Source organism: Penicillium maclennaniae (genome assembly GCF_028827695.1).
Source record: "Penicillium maclennaniae strain IBT 15551 chromosome Unknown utg000004l:1.0-3007600.0:1.0-3009580.0, whole genome shotgun sequence".
NCBI lineage: Eukaryota > Fungi > Ascomycota > Eurotiomycetes > Eurotiales > Aspergillaceae > Penicillium > Penicillium maclennaniae.
In genome coordinates this window covers 1,344,804-1,364,187 of record NW_026623216.1, presented here as the reverse complement: position 1 = coordinate 1,364,187, position 19,384 = coordinate 1,344,804, and the positions used below count along the sequence as shown (strand labels likewise).

General features: G+C 50.9%; 6 protein-coding genes across 6 annotated transcripts; 3 read left to right on the top strand and 3 right to left on the bottom strand.

Moving 5' to 3' along the window:
• Positions 1-1,279: 1,279 nt before the first annotated feature.
• N7477_004686 (uncharacterized protein) lies at positions 1,280-2,793 on the top strand (the record flags this gene model as incomplete). The annotated part of the gene is made up of 3 exons (XM_056966349.1): positions 1,280-1,342; positions 1,401-1,571; positions 1,624-2,793. The coding sequence occupies 3 exons, from the start codon at positions 1,280-1,282 to the stop codon at positions 2,791-2,793; spliced, it is 1,404 nt and encodes a 467-aa protein (XP_056823130.1).
• A 312-nt stretch (positions 2,794-3,105) lies between these two features.
• N7477_004685 (uncharacterized protein) lies at positions 3,106-4,170 on the bottom strand (the record flags this gene model as incomplete). The annotated part of the gene is made up of 1 exon (XM_056966348.1): positions 3,106-4,170. The coding sequence occupies one exon, from the start codon at positions 4,168-4,170 to the stop codon at positions 3,106-3,108; it is 1,065 nt and encodes a 354-aa protein (XP_056823129.1).
• Positions 4,171-4,878: 708 nt separating this feature from the next.
• Positions 4,879-6,635, bottom strand: N7477_004684 (uncharacterized protein; the record flags this gene model as incomplete). Its single annotated transcript, XM_056966347.1, has 2 exons — positions 4,879-6,420; positions 6,456-6,635. The coding sequence occupies 2 exons, from the start codon at positions 6,633-6,635 to the stop codon at positions 4,879-4,881; spliced, it is 1,722 nt and encodes a 573-aa protein (XP_056823128.1).
• Positions 6,636-7,501: 866 nt separating this feature from the next.
• Positions 7,502-8,989, top strand: N7477_004683 (cardiolipin synthase; the record flags this gene model as incomplete). The annotated part of the gene is made up of 5 exons (XM_056966346.1): positions 7,502-7,674; positions 7,727-7,846; positions 7,896-8,212; positions 8,279-8,543; positions 8,860-8,989. 5 exons carry the CDS (start codon positions 7,502-7,504, stop codon positions 8,987-8,989), a joined length of 1,005 nt encoding a protein of 334 aa, XP_056823127.1.
• A 2,038-nt stretch (positions 8,990-11,027) lies between these two features.
• atrF (ABC drug exporter AtrF) lies at positions 11,028-15,776 on the top strand (the record flags this gene model as incomplete). The annotated part of the gene is made up of 6 exons (XM_056966345.1): positions 11,028-12,150; positions 12,236-13,704; positions 13,760-14,524; positions 14,587-14,723; positions 14,782-14,914; positions 14,964-15,776. The coding sequence occupies 6 exons, from the start codon at positions 11,028-11,030 to the stop codon at positions 15,774-15,776; spliced, it is 4,440 nt and encodes a 1,479-aa protein (XP_056823126.1).
• Positions 15,777-16,248: 472 nt separating this feature from the next.
• N7477_004681 (uncharacterized protein) lies at positions 16,249-18,862 on the bottom strand (the record flags this gene model as incomplete). The annotated part of the gene is made up of 8 exons (XM_056966344.1): positions 16,249-16,621; positions 16,677-16,774; positions 16,839-17,134; positions 17,193-17,253; positions 17,304-17,418; positions 17,469-17,653; positions 17,738-17,959; positions 17,999-18,862. 8 exons carry the CDS (start codon positions 18,860-18,862, stop codon positions 16,249-16,251), a joined length of 2,214 nt encoding a protein of 737 aa, XP_056823125.1.
• Between the last annotated feature and the right edge of the window lie 522 nt (positions 18,863-19,384).

Genomic DNA, 19,384 nt, shown 5'->3' with positions numbered 1-19,384 from the left:
ATAAATTAATGATTAATTTTTCCTTCTCCCTTCTAACGTAGTCAATTTCAATCAATCAATATATAGAACTGCTATGCTTGTTCATTTCAGAGGCCAACTAAGTTTTGACTATTCAAGAAGTGTTTTGTCCAACTCTGATCTGTTAACGATTCCGCGTAGATGCAGAGCATAACAGCCAAACGATCCATTTTTAACAAGAATGTCATGAGCTTCTTCTCTATGTATAAAGTGCTCACAAGTAATCAATGTACTCAGTCCTTTTCAAAACATCTCTCTTCGGGTATTTGCCTCTTCTGTCGTTTTCGCAGTCAAGACCCTATCTCATCAATGGATGTCACATTGCATCCAGGTACCGAAGCACCTAATGTTATCCACCAAGGGATCGGAATGTATGGTTCCTTGGGATGCTAGAACTGAGGACTATGATTGGCGTGACCCTCACGAGTCTTTCCTGTTCTGGAATGAGGTCCGGCAAGGGTTCCGGCGTCGGAGTGCGGAATGTAGTGAAACGGGTTTCTGGGAGTTTTCGAGCGAGGAACTTGCGTAAGTAATTTCATGTTGTATTTTCAATTGTAGATGGGAAAATAAGTAGCATTGGATCAAATTGACATGGCTAGGCCTTGTTAAGCGTAAATTAAATGAGTCGTGAGGCCTCGAGAAAAGCGGTCACTTCGATGTAGGTCTATCAATCATAGGTTAATTAAGGTTAACTGTCTAGTGCCAACGGTTTCTTAAATTCAGTTTCATGTTGTTGAAAAGCATGGGGTTCCATATGGAGCTCCCGCTGAGTGCGGTTCGCCGAGTTTCTGTGTTCACCAGGACTGTGGCGCATTCCTGATCCCCTAGCTCTCGCCTTGTAAGTCCTGTCCTGCTGGATCTATCTCAATCCACCCTCAGGGAAACAACTGCTAGAGCACTCGCAATTGGACTAATCCCTGCCTTCACAACTAGGAGGGACTGGGTTTGATTGGGCGCATTCCGCACGGGTTTGGTGATAGTAAACATCAGTATATGCAACCTGCTGCAGATATTGCCGTTGCTTTTGGGCTTCATGGCATTTGAGCTTAAAAAGCCCCAGTTTCCCCGGCCATGTAGTGATCCTACGCCTACATTCATTCAGTCGACAACATCGCCAACTCTCGCCTTCTCGTCTTTCTTTAAAACTCTCGCCTTCTCGTCATTCTTTGAAACCATCTTCAACCCCTTATACATTTTTAATTTCGAAAAGCATCAATTGCTGTCTCTCATTTATCATCGCAATTGCCTTTTATCACCCACGATGAAGGCTGTTACTATCTCGATTCTTTTCGGCGCCGTTGCGCTGGCCCATCCCAGTGGCCTGGTAAGTACTTACCTGAGTCTGGTGCTTTGCGAAGATCGGAACATTAACAAACTTGCAGTGGTGGGGTACCGATTTCTGCTATCCCAGTCCCGAAAACACCGACAACCAATGCTCTGATACTCAGAACACTGGTTTCGACTGGTCTGACCTCGTCGACGGTGATGACTGGAGTTTCGAAGGCTTCAGCTTCAATGGAGTCGCGCCCCAGGATAACTGCGGTGGATCCGGAGTAAGTCCATACATGACGCGCAATGGGCCGCAACATTCTAACCCTGAAATAGGGCAACTGTATCCAAGGAAAGCTGTCCCGAGATGATGGTTATTCCATCAGTGTGGACTCCGAGGACGCTCCGTTCTCCGTCAGCACTTTCCAACTGTCGACTTCCCGGGACACCAATGTCCTTCTCAACTATGAGCTGGCTGATGGTTCCCACTGTCACCAGCTGGCTTTCAGCTCTCCCCAGGGCGTCGATGTCACCAACGAGCAGTGTGGTGGCGCGGTTTCCGTTCAGTTCTCGCTTCCCGAGGACAGCAAGTTCGGCGAATGTGATCTGAATATCCATTCCATGGACTTTGACTGTTCTTCTGGACCCAAGCCTCCCCCCACGGCTTCATCATCCAAGACCACCGATTCTAGCACAACTATGACTATGCCCACCGCGCACACTCAATGGACCAGCATCATGACCCTGGCCACTACCGAGACCCCCTCGACCACTGAGAAGCCAATGACTACTGAGACACCAGTGACTACCGAGACGCCAATGACTTCCACTATTTGGACGACCCATGTATTCACAGTGACTCAATGCCCTGCCACTGTGACTGACTGCCCTAGTCACTCTACCCAGGTGATGACCTCCACCTGGAGCCTGTCGACTTCTGTTCACCCGTCTGTCACTAAGGTTGAGACTGTGTCTACAAGCCCTGACACATCCACCCCTGCCGAGGCCACTACATCTGTCGTGCCTGCTCCCTGTCCCGAGGTCGTCCCTAAGTGCCTGAACACATGGCTCAACGTCCCCAAGTGTGACTCCAACAGCGACACTGCATGCTTCTGCCCATCCACCGAGTTTGCGGACAAGGTCAAGTCCTGCATCCACTCCTGGAGCTCCTCCGACGAGGAATTGAAGTCTTCGCTTGCTTACTTCGCTGGCATTTGCGCTCCCTATGTTCCCAAGAATCCTGCTATTGTTGAATTGCCCCCAACCACTTCAGAAGCGGTCTCTATTCCCATGACCACTCCCATGCCTACTCACACTTCCCCTCTTACCAAGGGTACTCTGACTGCGGTTCCCCTGACTACTCCTTGCACCACCATTACCTGGTCCTCTCACACCGTCACTGTCCCGCAGGTCGCTTTCAGCACGGTCACTCTGAGCTCCACCACCACCGTGTGCCTGGTTCTTGGCACCACCACCCTCCTCCCGCTACCGACATCTCGACGATGACTACTTTCAGCAAATCCATGCCTTCTTCTACCACTGTTCCTACCACCCCTACTACATCTACCACTTATTTTTCCAACGCTGGATCTAAGACTTTCGTCTCCGGCATGTGGGCGGGTATGGCCATGTTGGCCCTTGGGTTCCTTTGAACCTGTTTAATTCTTTTCACATATTTCCATTACCTGGTCCTCTCATACTGTCACTGTCCCGCAGGTCGCTTTCAGCACGGTCACTTATACCATGTACTTTGATACTTCTTTCACTTGATCGAATGAACACGAGGATTATTCAGACATTTCGCCCCATAAAAATCCCTCATCCACCCTGTATAACGCGAAACTCTTCCGCCCAAGGCCAATTCTCACACCTCTCTCCATCCTCCCCAATTCTAACTGTAGGCGGTGCAAACACTCCATTCAGCAACCAAGGCGTATCCCCAACATCAAAACCCTTCTTCCGATGACGCATCGGCGAAAGTCCATACGTAGCAACTTCCAGCCTCCCCGTAGCCTTATACATCTCCATAGCCTGCAGGATAAAGCCCCGCACCCCGTTATACCACTTCTCGCCTCTCAAAAAGTCCACCCACTGCCCCAACGGCATCGGACTACGAATCCCCGCACTAAGAATCTCGCACACTTTCGTCCTCACCGGGAATCCATACTTTGTACAGAACTCTCGCGACACTTCATCCGCCATATGCTGTCTAAAATGCCAGACGAGCGAAAATTCAGTTACCAGGAACTTTTGATCAGCACGGAGTCTCAAAAGCGCATAATCGAGCATGGATTGATGGCCCGCTAATCCCGCCATGTGAAGATGGAGATCCACACCGTCGAGATCAGGCTTCGAAGCTATGTATTCCAGGAAGCGCTCGATCGCAGGTGTGCGGTTTGCGGGTAGATCGAGTCTGTTGAGAGCGCCCATGAAGAGTCTTGTGGTTTTGGGACCTGGTGAGACTTTGCGGGAGGTCATCACTACTTCCGCGAGAGACTCGTAGAATACGTTGATTCTGGAGTCTGTGTCTGGTTTTGCTTCGATGAATGGTTCGTTTCCGATGACGAGGATATCGACGTGGTTCATGACCATGTCTAAAAGGCGTGAGAGGGTCTGGAGTTCGCTTTGGTGTTCTGGACTTCCGGGTTTGGGGAAGTCGAGGTTGCTGTAGTTCCATTTTAAGCTTAGGATGGTGTTGTAGCCTGTGTCAATGGCATTGAAGAGGGGTTTTATGTTTGCGTTTTGGCGAGCTTGTTGGATGTTTATTTGGTGCATGTCGATGAAGCCGCGAACCCATTTTGTTTTGATGCATTCAAGTTCAGATTGTTTGAGCCAATTTAGATTCTCGTTGAAGTTTACGCCGAGCGCGCCGAGAGCTGGCATCTTTGGGTTTGGATGTTGGATATATGTGAAATTGGATTCTTGATTTCGCGGGGAGCTTCGAGGCTTGGTTGGACCCACCACGGCACACGATCGTCATTGCTGCTGGTGGCTAGTCTAGTACGGTACATAGGATGGTGATATTACAGAATTGCTATCTGACGACTTGTTTTACATTAATCAAAGTAACTTGGCCCATAACAAACCATTTGAAGGTTTCAACCGGGATGATTAAAAGTTACCAGGGGAAAATGTCGACAAATGACTGAAGAAAGAAGTGTGTAAGCCTATTTGAATTGCTTTGATGGTCATGTTGTACGCGCCATGGTTTGCGCCCCAGCTAGATACTGTGGATACCACAAGTCCAGGCTGAACACGAAGTCCTCTGGGGGGTAATTTATTGGCCTGAAAGTAGAATTGAAGACTCTCTCGAGCCTGGAGAGTTAAAACATTGAAGCGTGTAAATACCCTAGCGTCAGTATAAACATCAAGAACTCGAGTAAAGCAAAACACCAGCAAATTGAAGCAATTGCCACCGAGGGGTATCAAATCTGCACGAGGAATGGGGCAAAAATCCAGGAAATCTAAGAACAAGAGTAAAGTTGGGCGATACCATGCACATAGTAGCATTGAAGAATAAAAGACATACGCATCACATACCCGCCCATGCTAGCATTCACTTCCGGTCACATATTGTTCCTGCTTACACCCTCAGTCTTCACTTTCATCCTCTGAGAGAGAAGAGAGCAGACCCGAAGTCAAAGGCTGGTTCTTGAGGTTCATGACACGTTTCTGTTCTCTGGTCGAGCCAGACCCATCAAACCGCCCTCTCGGATGCACGGTACGTAGCATCCCCTCTCGCACGTTCTCGTAGCTTTTGAGGCCGACATCCGCGTTGAGTAAGGGTGATGACCATTCGGTATTCCAATCGGCGCCCTCGTCATAGAGCCACCGATCCGCTTCTGTTGACGAGCTGTTGACGCGCCCTTGTCTTGAGCTGCGATGCTCAGCCCTAGTTTCCCGCACGCTGGTTACGTGGTATGGTGCGTCCGATTCAAGAAGTTGCTTCTGGTGAGTGGAGGAGCTTGCGTGGAGGGCGGCAAATGGCTGGATCAAGGTTGGGTCAAGCCCAAGGCGTACATTATATGTGTTTGTGGAGCCAAGTGCGCTCGGAATCGAAATGGGTACCGACATGCCCTCCACAAAGGCAGTATTTACTGGCGCAGACACGGGTGCAGAGGCAGCTGGTTCTTGGGTTCCGAGGTGGGTGCTGAGCTGGCGCAGTTGGTTTTGTAGGAGGGTATTGGTCAAACTAGTTCCTTGTTGTTGCGAAGAACCCAAGTTTCCATATTGACCTGGATATCCCTGCTGACCGCTACTGAAATGTGGGAGTTGGGTTTCTGCTGGAAGTTCTAACTGTGAGTGTATCAGTGTCCATTTCTTCTCGTGCGATATTGTCTCCGCCCCAAACCGATTCAATGTGCTTACTCGGCGTGTGAATTTTCGTCCAGGCATTGCTATGTAGTGATCAAATGCGCTCTCCAAGATAGCAAAGTTGAAACCGCGCTGCGGGTCTGCGGGTTGAAAGTGCTGACCCACCTCTCGACGGAAATCGACGCCTCGGCGCTTCAAGGGCTGGTATGGAGCCAATCGGAGCATCCACCCGGGGTAGCTACCCCAGAAGGCTTGGATGACAGGGTCAATCTCGAGAGACAGCTTGATCTTGCTATTGGCGGCCGGTTTTTGAATGAGCATGACAAAGGTAAACTCGCGGGGAAGACCAGATCGCTGCAGGCTGTTTTCCTCGAGAGACCACATCACCTCACCGGCCTCCACATCATATTCAGGGCCCCTGGGGCTCTTCAAGGTACGAGACGAGCCTTGAATGCGCATCATCTCGTACCGACGGTACTGTCCAATCATGCTGCCGGACGGGATAATACTGGCGCTGACAGGGGTTTCGGAGACACCGAGTGAACCAGCCAAGCTGAAGGACCACTCCATAGTCTCTGGAGAGACAGCACCGTAGATGAGATGTGGTGCGTGCATCAGAAAGTGCGGATTATCGGAGGAAGACCTGCTTATTAATGTGGGCTTTTGTTTCTCAAAGCTGGGCTGGACGGAAACGCGGACAGTGGCAGATTTGAAGCGATGTGACAACGTATGCGCCGAGTGGAAGACAAAGCTCAAGGCTAGGAAATCAACATGTTCCGCGTATGCGTCGGACACTGCTGGACTATCCCAGAAGCCATGCTGGAGACGGGATACATGCGCTGTAATATATGTACCCCGGGCAGCTGCCGTTCGTAAATACATGCGCGATTGACCAACAATCGAGGGTTGTCCATATTTGGATCGTGGGATTTCTTATGTTTGTGCGTTTCGTCACTGATGGGTGGTTTGGAGGATACGCCTGAGCGAGCCGTTGATGAGTTGGCGCCATTGTTGGCTGGAGGTGGTCTACCCATAATGTACAGACCACACTTGAACAACGCCGCTTGTCCCCTGCTATACTCCGCTGTTTGCTCTCCATCTGGAGATTTTGTGATAGTCGCGGCCCTTAGACCTGCAGCCGCATTTTCGTAGAAGTAATAATGAGCCAAGAGGTTTTACAAATTGGTGGGAATTCCATGACTATAACCAAGCTGATGAAGCCATCTATCAGGCGGATCGTCATGTGTATGCGGCTGTCAGGTGAATGGGGGATGACGGACTACCAAGGTGACTCATTTTTCAGATGCTATGCTGTATCTGTGGTTAGCAGAGTCAAGTATTAGTCTCAAGGTAGAACACGTCATTTCTTATATTTTCTTTTCTTCACAACCCGAGTTGTCGAAGAAGTTGGGACGATATTTGATCGGCGATGTGGCACGTCCGGGGAATGGATTAACTAATGATCCGCGGGCCTTAAAATCATCCGCGCCTCAACCTCTCACGAGACCATCTCGGGCTCGGTTTTCCCATTACGCACGGTCTCCGGCTTTGGTCTTTGTCGGAAGGTTTGATCACACTTGCTCTGCTGTACCAAGCATGTCCCGCTAATGCCCGGTCGCAGTACCTGTCTGTACTATATAAGATCTTGCTTGTTGATTGCGGACTTTGTTTCAAGCTATCGGAATTGACTGATTGTATTACTTGCTTTCTCCCTAACTGCCAAGTCTGAAAGGGAGTCGCACGCATCATTGTCTGCTGAGTTGGGTGTCACAACTTTCCAATCGGGCATGTGTTGATGTGCCGTCATTGATTTTGACCCGAGCCACTCGTTTCCAAACCGACTTCGTGTCATATTACAGCTGACCATATCTGCTCTTTACGCTACTTTTATTTGGTCGCCATGCTTGCAATTCGACTGTTGCCAACTCGGGCAGCCCAGGGATCCCGAGTCCTCCAGGGCAATGCCCGATTTTCGCTCCAACAGCAGGGAGCCCTGTGCATTCGAGGCACGTTTCGCCCTCGGTGCATCTCCAACCTAACTAGATCATCGGGTTTAGCCCGGTTACCTACCAGGTACGTTGTCGAGTGTTAGCTGTATGGTTCCGGCCTGACTTTCGTGCTTCAGTCAATTACGAATTCGGGGATGTCAGGCTCCCTCCTACAGGACGTCCCTGCTCATCAAGAGATGGTCAACATCTAAAGGGCCGGAAGACCCAAAGGAGTCCCACGAATCGGGCTCCAAAACGTGAGTATTGGATTATTGTTCACGAGAGAACCGGGACTAAAGGCAATAGGTTGAGCTCGGCCACAAAACGCATTCTTTCGAAAATTCCCCTGCAATCAAGCCATGAGAATATCTACACAGTCCCTAATATCCTCACATTCTCCCGACTGGTCGCCGCGCCCGTTGTGGGGTACCTACTCGTGCACAACTACCATGCTGCCGCGCTATCACTGTTCGCATATGCAGGCATCACCGACTTGATTGATGGCTGGATCGCCCGAAAGTATCATCTACAGACGGTCGTAGGCACGATCATCGACCCAATGGCCGACAAGCTGTTGATGACGGTCGGAGTGGCCTGCCTGGCAGTCAACGGGTCTCTGCCCGGTAAGTGCTCATTTGATGCGTAGATGGGACACATGTATTTTGTTTAAATGTCTGACGCGAACTTAGTATGGCTCGCCGTTATCATTCTCGGTCGAGACGTTGGTCTAGCCATCTCGGCTATCTATTACCGCTGGATCTCGCTTCCGCCGCCTAAGACCATGGCTCGGTACTGGGACTTCTCTCTCCCTTCGGCTGAAGTCAGGCCCACCGAGATCTCCAAAATCAATACAGCGCTCCAGCTAGTGTTAGTTGGCAGTGCGATCGCCCTTCCCGTGGTCCCCGAGGCGGTCATTAGTGCCTGGCATTTGAGCGAGGCCATGACTGCATTCCAGTAAGTGATTCCCTTCATCATTTTGCAATCCCCATTTTTCTTTGCATTTTGCATGGCATGTACTATGTCGACTGGGCCGCCTTGAGTTTTTCCAGTGGCGTATCCAGTACATACGACCATAGGGTGTGGAGAACAGGGCTTCCCGTCCGCTCAGCCGTACTTAAGCCACACGCCGGCAGGTTAGTAGTTGGGTGGGTGACCACCAGCGAATCCCTGCTGTTGTATGTTTTTGGTTTTTTTTTCTTTTTTTCCTTTTCGTTTTATTTCGATTCTTCTAGTGCCTTTATGTTTGCCCTGCACTGGCTGACTCCTCTAGGTACCTTGTGGCGGGCACAACCATTTGGTCTGGTCTGAGCTATGTCTTCTCCAACAACGCAGTGAAGATTCTCTCGAAAGAAGAAGTCCAGAAGCGAATCGCACAGGCCGCAGCGAAGAGAAAGCTCTAGAGCAGTCCTTGAACTGCAAATCGCAGAGCCGTGAGAGTAAATAATTGAAGTCAGAGTTCAATCATCGAACAACTCTACTTTAGTGTACAAACTTTTAGATACATTGTCAACTTTTCATTTCTAGTTCTAAAGAACCGTTCCTAAAGAATCGAATTTGTGATGTCCATTCAACCTGTACTGAATCAATTGTGCTGGTTTAACAACTCAGGCTGTACAGTCTCATCCAGCTTATTCGAAAATATTGCGCGACAATCAACAAAGAGCCCATGGAGTTTCATTCTTGACTACGAGGCTGTCCTTTTGACCATGCCGGAAATATTGTAATATATGACGCACGAGACTTTCAACGAGGAATAAGCTCTACTTGAACCAATTCTCGAAACATTTCCCATGTGGGGAAAGTCCACCCCGAGTGAGTCTTATGTGGGCGATCTAGTGCTTAAAGCCGCCTTAAGTTAGGAAGAGGCGTTTCCTGCGACCGCCACGTAGGTCTAGGCGCTAGGCTTGACTCGACGTCTTGCAATAACTTCAAATTCTCGTCGACCACGCTCGACGATGGAATGGGAATATCTAAATTTCGTTTATTGGTTTGATCTCTTCTTTCACGTAATTGTTTTTTTCTGCGACTGAACTGAATCACATCAGTACTTCGTGTCGGGAACCTTCTCGATCAGTCTGGTTGGAGCTACGTATCAAACGTTGCCTCGAAGACCTCCCCCCCCCGAGAAAGATTTGCAGAAGCGCATCGTGGACGACGAAATGAGACCTTCGAACCGCGGTCGGACTACAACCTGAGGCCTTTTCATGAGTCTAGTGTTTTGGCATATGTGCCTCTATCTACATTGGGTATTTGAGGCGTGTGCACGAACACGTGTAGTCAATCCCGAGCTGCTTCGGACAAATGTCCGTGATAATCTGCAAAGTGCAAACTGCTCTCTGCAAGGGAGCCATGTGATACGGAAGATTGACAAGGGTCCAAAGACGTGCGCAGACGCGATCTACCGGGATGATCCTGGACCACGATGGTGGATGGGACCCATCGGGGTCGAACGTCCCAAACGGTTCGGCAGATAGCATGGAGCGGGCTTAGACTTTTGATTTCTCTTCTGGAGATGGGCTCAATTGACTCAATTAAGAGATGGGTGACTTGCGGATCTCAACTTCGGATATAGACTTGAATGCCTACATGATTCACTGGAACGGACTTGTGAGAGTACTGTAGTCTAAATGGCTAAATTTGGTTGGATTAACCTCAACATGATTGGGGATCAAATTTGAAAGCAAGCCACTGAATGCTTTGCCAATGATTGAGACTCGGATTGACTTCATTATGAATCAAGAATGTTCGAGAAGTGGGTCCCCATCAAGCCAGCAGTCTTGGCGGAGACGTTTCAAGTGCCGAGCGGTGTGGCGAGAGATGATGAACAGGGCTTATCGGCAGTGTCAGCCTGGAAAATGTCGCCGAGAGGGGAACATGAATCAGGTCCTAGTGGGGCTCGGATATAGGAGGCTTATTCAAGGTCTTCATTTTCTGCACGCGGAATATAGATTCCTCGAGACCAAGTGGGGGTTCACCTCCAGAACCGACATCCACTCTGACGGCAGCGTGCCGAATGGTGAATCAGCATGGCGCATTCGCCAAATGAGATGCGAGTCGATAGGAATCCAATATTCCGCTGACGAGGGACCGGCTAAACCCCGGATATCTCCGTGGTTGAAATCTCTGCGGGTTGGCCCGCTCTCTGAATCAACCTGACTCATGCGATCCACCACAGCTGTCCCTTTTTTTTTTGATGCACGATTACGCTCAATCATTGGAACATGACACGACTGACAAATCCAGTTCTGGGTCTCGGACTTAAGGGGCATGGACTTTGCTCACGGTTTAAATGGTTAAAGGTTGCCCCTTTGCAATGATCGTTCAGCACTGTCTTTTTTTTTTTTAAATTTTTCCTTTTGTCTTCCTGTACATACCCCTCCTATAATACACTAATCGCTCTGCCTTTTGCTGAGTAGATCTTCCTCTCTCTCCCGCGAGATGGACGCCGACCATCGCGCATTGGAGGCGCAGGCCGAGAACATGAATTCCCGCCAAGAATTCTCGACCTATACCACCACTAGTCACAACGAATCTCGCACCGACAGCGCCAATGTTCAAAATGTTCAATCGGGGGCCTCTGGCTCAAAAACCAACCGAATTCCCCATCCCGAGAATGTCATCGATAATCACAATGACGTCGCGACCGAAGAGATCAATGCCCAGACCGAGGCCCTAGACTCGACCTTGACCGGCTCCTCCACCGATAGCTCTCATGACACCGTCGAGGGCCGATGGGGTGAGAAGGAGGCGGGTGAGCCCGTCTCCCGCCATCGTGCGATGGAGGATTTGGAGGAGATGCGCCGGGAATTGACCCGTCTCAGCTTGCACCGCACTCGATCGACCACCGCCAAGCGCATGAAGTCCCGCGCCAGTCGCAAGGATGAAGAGAAGGCCCTGGATGAAGAATCTACTGACAATGAGGATAATGGCTTCGACTTAGGCGACTTCCTTCTCAGCGGCCACCTGGAGCGCCGTACCACCGCCGGCGAGCCTGCAAAGAAGGTTGGCGTCGTCTTCAAGAATCTCACCGTTCAGGGTATTGAGACGGGCGCTTCGTTCGTGCGCACTCTGCCGCATGCTGTGGTGGGCACGTTCGGCCCGGATCTTTACAACCTCATCTGTCGATTCGTGCCCCAGGCGCGTGTGGGCAAAAAGCCTCCGATTCGCAACCTCATCAACGACTTCAGCGGTACAGTCCGGGAGGGTGAGATGATGCTGGTGCTGGGTCGTCCCGGTGCCGGATGTACTACCTTCCTGAAAGCAATCGCCAATGATCGTGGTGCTTTTGCGGCCGTCCATGGGGAGGTGAGCTATGGTGGTCTCTCTGCAGAGGATCAAAATAAGCACTTCCGTGGCGAAGTCAACTACAACCCTGAGGATGACCAGCATTTCCCGACGCTCACGGTCTGGCAGACTCTCAAGTTCTCACTGATCAACAAAACCCGCAAGCACGATCGAGACAGCATACCCGTCATTATTGATGCGCTGCTGAAGATGTTCGGTATCAGCCACACCAAGAACACTCTGGTTGGTAACGAGTACGTTCGCGGAGTTTCCGGTGGTGAGCGGAAGCGTGTCAGTATCGCCGAGACGCTGGCCACCAAGTCCTCCGTGGTGTGCTGGGACAACTCTACACGTGGTCTCAGATGCAAGCACGGCTCTCGATTACGCCAAGTCCCTCCGAATTATGACCGACGTCAGCAAGCGCACCACTCTGGTCACCCTGTACCAGGCGGGTGAGAGTATCTACGAACTCATGGACAAGGTCCTGGTCATCGACGAAGGTCGTATGCTTTACCAGGGCCCCGCCAACGAAGCGCGTCAGTACTTCATCAATCTCGGATTCTACTGCTCCGAGCAGTCGACCACCGCCGATTTCCTGACTTCGCTCTGTGACCCCAACGCTCGTCAATTCCAGCCTGGTCGCGAGGCCTCAACTCCCAAGACCGCCGCAGAGCTCGAGCGCGTCTTCCGGGAAAGCGAGACCTACAAGTTCATTACCAATGACGTCAGCAGCTATGAGAAGCGTCTCCAGGAAACCGAATTGGAAGATACCCGCCAGTTCCAGAAAACCGTCGCCCAGTCCAAGAGTAAGACTGTCTCCAAGAAGTCTCCTTACACCGTTTCCCTGGTGCGCCAGGTTGCGGCTTGCGTTCAGCGCGAGTTCTGGCTGCTGTGGGGTGACAAGACCTCTCTCTACACAAAATACTTCATTATCGTCTCCAACGGTCTCATCGTCTCGTCTCTGTTCTACGGAGAGGCTCTGGACACCAGCGGTGCATTCTCGCGTGGTGGTGCTCTGTTCTTCTCTATCCTGTTCCTTGGCTGGTTGCAATTGACCGAGTTGATGCCTGCTGTCTCTGGCAGAGGCATCGTTGCTCGCCACAGGGATTATGCTTTCTATCGTCCCTCCGCTGTTTCGATCGCGCGCGTGGTCGTTGATTTCCCGGCTATCTTCTGCATGGTTGTTCCCTTTACAATTATCGTCTACTTCATGACTGGTCTGGATGTGACTGCTTCCAAGTTCTTCATCTACTTCCTCTTCGTGTATACGACGACATTTTGTATCACCTCGATGTACCGCATGTTCGCTGCCCTCTCGCCGTCGATCGATGATGCGGTGCGATTTGCTGGTATTGCGCTGAACCTGTTGATTCTCTTCGTTGGCTATGTGATTCCCAAGCAGACTTTGATTGGCAACTCTATCTGGTTTGGATGGCTGTTCTATGTCAATCCGATCTCATACAGTTATGAGGCTGTCTTGACTAATGAATTCGCTGGCCGTACTATGCAGTGTGCTGCCTCGCAGCTTGTTCCCCAGGGCCCCGGCGTTGATCCGAAGTACCAGGGTTGTGCCTTGACTGGTTCCTCGTTGGGTGCGACTGAGGTTCCTGGTACTCAATATCTGTCGGCAAACTTCCAGTTCACTCGTCACCACCTCTGGCGCAACTTTGGTGTCGTCATTGCTTTCACTGTCTTGTACATCCTAGTCACCGTGTGGGCTGCCGAGTTCCTTTCCTTTGTTGGCGGCGGCGGCGGCGCCTTGGTCTTCAAGAAGTCCAAGCGTGCTAAGAAGATCACTAGTCAGACTGGCAAGGAGAATGATGAGGAAAAAGTCGCCGACTTGAACGCGAATGCCGCTAACGCTCGCGGTCAATCACCCTCTTCAGGGGGGGGATACCGCTTTCAACCGATTGTCTTCGAGCGAGCGCTGCTTCACCTGGTCTAACGTCGAGTACACTGTCCCCTATGGCAATGGGACTCGCAAACTGCTAAACAGTGTCAACGGTTACGCTAAGCCTGGTGTTATGATTGCTCTTATGGGTGCCTCTGGTGCTGGTAAGACTACTCTGCTCAACACCCTGGCGCAGCGCCAGAAGATGGGCGTCGTCAAGGGCGACATGCTTGTCGATGGCCACCCTCTGGGAGCTGATTTCCAACGTGGCACTGGCTTCTGCGAGCAAATGGATCTACACGACAACACCTCTACAATTCGCGAGGCTTTGGAGTTCTCAGCTATTCTTCGTCAGGACCGCCACGTTCCCCGCCAGGAGAAGATTGACTACGTCAACCGAATTATCGATCTTTTGGAACTCGAAGAGATTCAAGACGCCATCATCGGCTCTCTCAATGTTGAGCAGAAGAAGCGTGTTACAATTGGTGTCGAACTGGCTGCCAAGCCATCACTTCTTCTCTTCCTCGACGAGCCCACCAGTGGTCTCGACAGTCAAGCCGCTTTCTCCATTGTTCGATTCCTGAAGAAGCTATCTCAGGCCGGCCAAGCTATCGTCTGCACCATTCATCAACCGTCTTCCATGCTCATTCAGCAATTCGACATGATCTTGGCCCTTAACCCCGGCGGCAACACCTTCTACTTCGGCCCCGTCGGCAAGGAGGGTGCCGCCGTAATCAAGTACTTCGCCGACCGCGGCTTCGTCTGTCCCCGAACAAGAACGTCGCCGAGTTCATTCTTGAGACTGCCGCTAAATCCACCGAGCGCGACGGCAAGAAGGTCGATTGGAATGAAGAGTGGCGTTCTTCCGAACAGAACCGCCTCATGCTCGCAGAGATCGAACGTATCAGGACCGAGCGCAGCAAGATTCCCATCGAGGACAGCGGCAGCACAACATACGAGTTCGCGGCGCCCACAGGTGTCCAGATCGAGCTTCTCACCAGACGTCTGTTCACCCAGTACTGGCGTGACCCGTCCTGACTACTACGGCAAGCTCTTCGTCAGTGTGATCATCGGTATCTTCAACGGATTCACCTTCTGGATGCTCCCGAACACAGTCGCCAGCATGCAAGACCGCATGTTCTCATGCTTCGTGATCATCCTGATCCCCCCCGATCGTCCTCAACTCCGTCGTACCCAAGTTCTACATCAACCGCGCTCTCTGGGAAGCCCGCGAATACCCATCCCGCATCTACGGCTGGGTCGCCTTCTGTACCGCCAACGTCGTCTGTGAAATTCCCGCCGCTATCATTACCGGTCTCGTCTACTGGCTTCTATGGTACTACCCCGTAGGCCTTCCCACCGACTCCTCATCCGCAGGCTACGTCTTCCTGATGTCGATGCTTTTCTTCCTCTTCCAAGCCTCCTGGGGCCAATGGATCTGCGCCTTCGCCCCCTCCTTCACCGTCATCTCCAACGTCCTCCCCTTCTTCTTCGTCATGGTTAACCTCTTCAACGGTATCGTCCGCCCTTACGCCGATTACCCCGTCTTCTGGAAATACTGGATGTACTACGTCAACCCCGTGACCTGGTGGTTGCGCGGTGTGCTCTCCTCCGTTCTTCCGGAAGTGCGGATCGAATGCGCTTCTGAAGAATACACACGCTTCAACCCGCCTCCGGGTCAGACCTGTCAGCAATACGCTGGGAACTTTGTCCAGAATATCGCTCGCGCCGGATACCTGAGTGATCCTAATGCTACGAGCAACTGCGAGTACTGTCCTTATTCGACTGGCGCGGAGTACATGGCCAACCTCAACGTGCACACTGGTGATAAGTGGCGCTGCTTTGGGATTTTCTTGGCTTTCGTCATTATCAACTGGGCGCTCGTTTACTTCTTCATTTACACTGTTCGTGTCCGTGGCTGGAGCTTCGGTATTGGATATGTGTTTGGTCTTGGTGGTCTTCTCGTTGAGGCTATCAAGAAGCCGTTCCAGAAGAAGGAGGCATCTGAGTAATTTCTCCCGGTCTCGCCCTCTTTCCTTTCTCTTCTTTCTTTTCCCCTCTTCATCTGTCTGGCCATCTTTTCCGGTCATCTCGGTGACATGGCCTATCTAATGTGCATTTACATGGAGCATTTGTGTGGCGCGCAATGCGCTTGGTCTATTATCCCTATAGAAAGGCGCCCAGAACATTGAAATAGATACTCTGGATTTGCGGATCAGAGTGCGCCTAAAAGTTCATAGCTAGATATTACCTAGACCTCGATATTTGAATCTTGACTTTTCAAAATATTCATCTTTGTAGACGTTTCTTGTTTTTCACTATAAATCTCCCACTGTCAGTTGAAAATAAAGTATCGTCCAAGCCTAGGTGAATACACAAAGCGTCGAGCACATAGAAGTACCACATATCCGCCCCCCATACCACGCCGCATCATTCATCAGAGAGATTATCAAGCTCAACATGCTGCATCTGTTTCATGAGCCACTAACCCATAAAGAACCACGGCTCAAGCGGTTTGTTGTTTGCGCTGTTGCTACTGGGGCCAGCAACAGATGCTCCAGAGGAACCCATGATCCTGTCGAACGGAGTGTCAACTGTCACCGGCTTCTCCTGGTAAGTCTTGGCAGGAATCTTCATAGGAACAGGGACAAAGGCGTTGATATCGGAAATGGGAAACTTCTTCTCCTGCTTGCCATGGTTGGTCGCGGCTAAGTGTTCCTGAGCGGGCATTTCGGATGTGCTTTGCGGCTGGGAAATGCCTTCATGGGGGTGAATGACGGGCACGATGACGCCGCATTCCCAGTTGCGGCAATTCAGGCGGACTTCTTTGGTAGTTCGATCCTTGACGAGACGGCCCCTTTCATGTTTTAGTTATGTTTGGTTTGGAGTGATACGAGTAGGTGCCGGCTTACCATGCACTCTCTGAGAAATTCGCACTGCCGACGTAGACCCAGGCAGTACACTTGGTTTTATCACGGATGATGTCTTTCTGAGGCCAAACGAAGATGAGCTTTAGGGAGTAAGTCATTTGTCAAAAGAGGTTGTGTGGGATATCTAGAGGTACTTGATCGTACCTTGTTGTGCATCAGTATTCTCTTATCCCTGGCACCCTCGCAGTCTCGGAGGACACCCCGAGGGAAGGAGGCGCCGTTCCACCACTTTCTCTGGAAGCAAATTGTCCCTGCAGTGTTCTGGGGATGAGCATGAGCAGTTCGCACCGTCAAGTCGGACGGAAAGTAGACGCGAACACGCTCTTTCCACTCATCACGGGCGCTGGCCTCTAGCATGGTCCGTCGGTTGTTGTCATCCGTCTGGGCCATGAAGGGGCTCTTTTGGTTCCGAAGTATGTACTCGCTGAGACCGTCGTCGCCTGTAAATAGCTTTGAGTTTGGTGCGTAAGTGTGTCAGGCTAAGAAAAAAGAGCTTACCCTTGCAGGCATAGTGCATGGCGCGTACAAAGTTGTCGTTAAGTGAGCCAACAGAGGATGTCTGTCTGCATCAGAAGGGCCAGTGGCGTGTTACTTGATAAATGTACGTACCACATAATCCACATCCACGGGATCACTTGTCTGGAGACCGAGGTTTGTCACAGCACGTCCAAGACCGGGGTAGCCAGTGCGTCGCCATGCCTGCTCACTGTTGTGGGCTCCGCCGCTGTGGATTGTGAGACCACTGATTTTAGCTTGAAGGGAACAGACACTTACATCGTGTGAACGAATGCATAGCGAGCAGTCTTACTGAAGTCAAAGTTTTCTAACTTCTGGATAATGTTATCATGCAGTGTACTTGCTTTCAGGAAACAGACCAGCTCCTCGTAGAACGGGGGCTTCAAGTCTTTGCCAGGGCCGGACTCGGCGCCTTTCTTCGGCAGATCAATCATGAAAACGGTCTATTTTGATGTCAGCAAGTGAAACATTGAAAAGTTACATTCGAGACTCCGAAATATAGTCCAGCGTCCACAATCTTTACTCACGTTCTCCAGCAGGTTGTTCTCTCCCCAGTCAGTTGAGGTGAGGTTGGCAGTCGGTATCGCGATCCGCATGTAAGTGGGGTGGAACAGCATCATGAGCTTCGAGTGCATGCAGTTGATTTGTCCCTCCATGGGAGGAAAGCACAGGCGCAAGTTCGACATGGAGGCAGTCTCCTCCTGATACTGAATTCTCTGAATAATGCATGCGTTGTCAGAATCCTCAGGCTAGAACAGATTGTTATCGGAGTTTCCAATGGTTCTTACAGTGCTTTCCTCCTTGGCATGCATGATCAGGATAAACCGTGTGTTGAAAGTATCCATCTTCGTGAAGAGCCATTCCATATCCCACAAGAATGAGCTGAGGACCGCCAACTCGAGCTCGCCGCGCTGGAGCACCTCTTCGATGGTGATTTCGTCAGTGGAACGCGCTTTGTGCCCAATCGCCGTTCGCTTCACAGCTCCGAAAGGAAACTGGGGGATGGATCTTGCAAGTGGCTTCACTCTGCATTCAGGGTGATTTGAATCTGGTCGATTGCAGATTTCAGGCTTTGGGAGAGCCCGCGAAGCGGAGCTTGCGAAGGGCGACAAGTCACCACTCTCAGGCCCAGCAACCGGATTGGCCTTACGTGCCTTTGTCGAAAGTCCACGACTCTCGTAGTCAGACGCGGGGATGAAGTCGTCAGCCTTGCGCTTCAGTTGACGGGCGAGACGCTCCTTCTCCATATGTTTCCGGTCCATGCCAAGAATACCCAGTGGTTGCTCTGAGGGTTTATCGGGCTTCTCAATGGACTTCTGAGAATCAGTAGGAACTGTAGTATCAGTGGCACGTTTAGAATTAGCTTCTTCCAGGGATAAGGCGATTGCAAGTTTAAGCTCTTCATCCGAAGAATCCCCGTCATCAGTGTCAGAACCCACAAGAGACTTGGATTTGGGAAAGACCTCCTGGATATCAGGCTCCTCGTCAGAGTCCTGGGTCAAATCGATAAACTTTTCATCCGCAGCACGAGACGACGCCTTTACAGATCGATCTTGGCTGCCGCGATCTCGGTTCGCGTTGGCTTGAGTGTCACGCAGTGAGGCTGTGATAGCCGCCTTCAGCAAGGCATCGTCGTCGTCAGACTGATCCATAGTGAAGAATGTCTTTAGAGAAAGAGTCTGAGCAGTCAAGTAAGGTTTGGGAACAAGTTGGGGATGATCGTAACGATGAAGAGGTTAACAATGATCGCGGGAAAGTGCACCCGCATCTCACGTTTGCGCGACGCGGCTAAATCGGGAAAGCGGGGCGTATAACCAGCTGACAACTAGGTTGAGCCCAATATCACAAATCGTGACGATTTTCCGGGTTGATGTACACCGTCGACGACAAAGGTACGATGTTGACGTTAATGATCCACCCCTATCGAGTTGATATGTGTTCACGTGACTTCGATCTATACGCGCCCCGGCGTGTTCTTCGTCCTATGGAATATAATATAGGCCATAGAGCTTTTAGCGGATCGCTTAGGTCTCTCTCCACAGAGGTGTCTCGTCTAATAAGCAATTTTAGGGTGCACAGTGATACAGCGGCGGGGAACGCTCTCATCGTGCATCATGAACTAGTGATTTAATCGCAAATCTAGGGATCAAAGTCGTTCATGAGAAATTTTGACT